The sequence below is a fragment of the Anneissia japonica genome, unplaced genomic scaffold (assembly GCF_011630105.1).
Source record: "Anneissia japonica isolate Jap-2015-1 unplaced genomic scaffold, ASM1163010v1 scaffold284668_len4167_cov109, whole genome shotgun sequence".
Taxonomy (NCBI): domain Eukaryota; kingdom Metazoa; phylum Echinodermata; class Crinoidea; order Comatulida; family Comatulidae; genus Anneissia; species Anneissia japonica.
The window spans coordinates 1-4,173 of NW_022697743.1; the positions used below are offsets into that span (position 1 = coordinate 1).

General features: G+C 28.8%; 1 protein-coding gene across 1 annotated transcript; it reads right to left on the reverse strand.

The window, feature by feature from the left end:
• Nucleotides 1-552: 552 nt before the first annotated feature.
• LOC117102324 lies at nucleotides 553-1,649 on the reverse strand. Its single transcript, XM_033242584.1, has 2 exons — nucleotides 1,046-1,649; nucleotides 553-813 (listed from the first exon to the last, which is right to left on the reverse strand). The coding sequence occupies exons 1-2, from the start codon at nucleotides 1,188-1,190 to the stop codon at nucleotides 644-646; spliced, it is 315 nt and encodes a 104-aa protein (XP_033098475.1). The 5' UTR covers nucleotides 1,191-1,649; the 3' UTR covers nucleotides 553-643.
• Nucleotides 1,650-4,173: the final 2,524 nt, after the last annotated feature.

Below are 4,173 nucleotides of genomic sequence, written 5' to 3' on the forward strand. Positions count from 1 at the left end.
TAATTGAAGTTTGACATCGTCATTATAGAAATGTATAATACTTTCATTATCAGCATCAACATCAATGATAACAATAATAACATAAATAAATAATAACGAAAACAATGGTAAATAATAATATTCCTGATGACAAAATTAATGTCGAAATATTGACGGCGACGACGACGACAACAACAACAACAACAACAACAACAATAATAATAATATTTATAATAATAATTATTATTACAGTGATTGATTTACTATCGTGTGTAATATCAATTAACGAATAATTACAACAATCAAAACGGATTTAGAATATATATATTACAGTTTACATATGATAAATAAATTACAAACATTTCACTAATATAGGCCTACCTGTAGTTTATTAATTTTCGAAATGCTATAAATAACAATAAATTTCGTAGTTGCTATTAAATCCCAATTACATATAAAGGCCGTGTCATCCGCCACTCGACCCCGTCACCTAGCAACAACTTTACTTCAGAAAGTTACAAGTAAACTTACACGCGCACACTAGCGCGTGCATGTTAAAAGTTGAGTAGAAAACGAACGTACAACTGTAATGTAAAAACCAACTGAAAAAAAGCAAGCAAAGTAAATCGATATAAAGTACAAAATCGAATACATCCGATTGTACTTACTCTTTCCCAAGCATGGCTTTGACACAAGAGGTTTTCCCGGAACCCTCGTTACCTAGGAACATCAGTCTTGAATTAACAACTGTTATTTCACCGTTTTTAAGTGCATCTTTGAATGCTTTGACGGCATCGGGACCCCTGGCTAAAATCTCTGACGGAATTGATAGTTCTATTTCATTCAAAAAAGAAAAAAGCAAAGAAAAAAAATCAAATACTTTAATAATTTAATTCACTTTCTAAATTACATGTATTTTCATTAATTGCGATAACGTTTTTTTTTTTACAAAAATAATAACAAAACGGAAATAATATATTCTTATATATTCATTAAATGGCTCCTTATTATGTCGAATTATTATAAAATAATAGAAAAAGAATGTGTAAGATAAGTGTTATCATACCTTCAAGTAAATTTTTTAATTTTGTCTTTTTCTCTCTTCTTGTGGTTTCTTCGTATCCTCTACATTCGTTATCATCATACTCATCAAGAGGCGTCTTTCCACCAAACTGCAATAACAGACACGAGCACGCGATGATTCGTTTCATTGCACGACGGTTGCAAATTAAATCAACAGAAAACAGTGGTATATTTGGTTTAATAACCAATGATATAATAATAAAATGGTAAATAATAATTTAAATATCAACACTATTAGCATTACAACTTTATAACTATTGTTGTAAATTATTAGCACATCACATCGGAAATAAAAATATTCATTGAAATCATACTTCAAAAAGAATCATCATTATTTATTATGATATTAATCGATTTAATACTTATATGAATTTATATTTATTACGTTTGTTTTTATTAGTAAAAACGTTTTTAGTAGTTTCATATACAGTTGTTGTATTAAGGTCATTGACTGATATTCTTTTGATGCATTTCATTTTTCTGTACATTACCTTATCTTTTATTGTCACCGATGCGCCAAAGGTGATATTGAGAATTGCGACTTCCTTGTGTTGCTCGTGCGTCAGCCACTCATTCTTTAGACACCAATGTAGACATTCATGTAGTGGTGTGCGTCCCCACTGCAATGAAATGATAATCAACGTCAAGTTTGTTGAACACGCACAACACAAGAATATCAATTAACAAATATTACGCAAACGTAAAAGTTTATAACTGGTATAATTCATTAACGCCAATGTAATATGTAATAATGATAATAATAGGCCTATTAAAATTTATCATTATGATATTGATTATAATATTACGATGATGATGATCATGAGGACAAATAAAATTTAAATAAATACTAACATATAATGGAATGATAATATTACTCCAGCTAATAATATTTATAACGAAAATGATGCCGATGATGGTAATTGTGATGATGATGATAATGGCACTAACAATAGTAATAATACAATACTGTAATGATAATGGTGTTAAAAAGGATATTATTGAAATATAGCTTTTTATATTATAATACATGACGGGCAGTACCGTACTTACTACAGTAGTTAGAATTATACAACGATAAAAAAAACTATCTCAACCCAGTTGTAAATATAATAGGCCCTAAATTATTATTAATACAATAATATTAGATTACTTTTACAAAATTAGAACGTGATGTATTGAATGTGTTTGTGAGTGAATTAATGTTAATTTGTTAGCAATGAATAAAGTGTTGTTTTCTTCTACTGTACTCACGATGTCTTGCGTGTTAATCTTCTTGTTGGTTTTTTCCAACACGCGTCTCATTGCTGACACGCGTGCGCGGGACGCCAAGAGATGGAGAATAGTGGCACCACGAGACTACAAGACAAACGTAGAATATGATGAGAAAGAAATAATAAACAACAAGAAACTATACACACACCAAATATCAACAACACATAACAACTCACAAACATCACACATACATTACTTATTTCATTTATCATCATTAAATACTAATTACATTATTTAATATTTTTATAACGTGGTTTTTTAGGCGAAATCGCGCAAAAAATATTTGTATCAATTGGCCTATGTTTTACACACAATAGTAAAATATTTCCAAATTGGGATTTTTAGCGAAAATACTTTTTGTGAAAAATATCAATTTTATTGTCACTAATTTATTCCGTAAACTGTATTAAGCAGAAAAAATCCAAACATCACCATTTTTGTAAGTGTAATATGTATTTTTTCACAATGTTTCATATGAAATGTGATAATGGCCATAACATAGGCTTTTTCTGTGTTGTAAAATATGTCAAATAAATCATGAAATAAAAATCTCATTTTCAACCCAACATGAAATAAATCACTTTGAGTTATTTGTATGTTTTATGATGTGTACACATGTTGTGTGCTTGTCATGTTTAAAATGCAATGATATTTAATTCTACTCACCGTCTGGTGTTCTAAACACTCAACTGTTGCCGTTTTAATCATATTCTCTAATAAATCATCTGGTGGGCCGTATATCACAGCGTCCTCTAATGGCGTCCCGCCGACCTACGAAAACAAACATTACACTGAATTACGATACAGTTCATACAACTACCAACATTATTTTTTACGCGTTTCATAATTTCAATGGTACGATGATATTCCAATATCATTTAAGAAATACTAAATTATAAATAGTTAAAAATGTATGTTATAATACATACATTCATTTAAATATATTATATTGATTTTATTTACGATAAATTTTTGGTCATTTTTTTCACAATTATTAAGAGTTAAAATAAGATTAACAAAAATACTGTAATGTTATTTATAAGTGTTTTGGAAAAGGGAATAAGGTACTGTGTCAGTGAAAAGGTCGAGACATAACTTTTACTGTAGTTGTTGAGTCATGGTTTATGTTTAGTATGTTAAAAAATGATATTACTGTACTAATAATAGGCCTTTTACTTAGATGTCTATATTTTGTTAGTACAGTAGTATAGTAGGCTCCTATTATATTTCCTTGTAAACTGTTTTTGCGTTATTGATAAGCTATTTTTATTATTATTATTTTGAAAAGGGAGTACGTTACTGTGTCAGTGAATAGGTCTAAACATAAACGTATAGTTGTTGGACCATGGTTTTGTGTTTAGTATTTAAAAAATGATATTAGCATGTCTATGTTTTGTCAGTACAGTTTAGTAGGCCCTATGCCTTGTAACTTGTTCGTGCGTGAACCACGTAACATTTTATAAAACAGGAGACTACTTGACAACGGCGCGACGGTGTAAATGATTTTAATTTTATTTTTTTAAATTATTTTTAATAATTTTATAGGCCTATTGATTAACTAAAAAGAAGTAGGAACAATTAGATTTGATAAATCATTTAGTACGAAAGTCCCTAGACTAAATACCGTATGGCCAATTTAGTAGTTTACGCCAAAAATATTAGAACGTATTATTTTTGTACGTCTGTAAAATAATGTGTTTTTTTTTTATTGAAACTTTAAACATAATAAAATACACAATGTAAGTAATTTAAATATAACAAATAATATTTTCGAAAAAAAAATCATTAGTTTATCACCCCTCCCTCGTCACTTTTAGGAAAATTCTTTTGACAGTGACA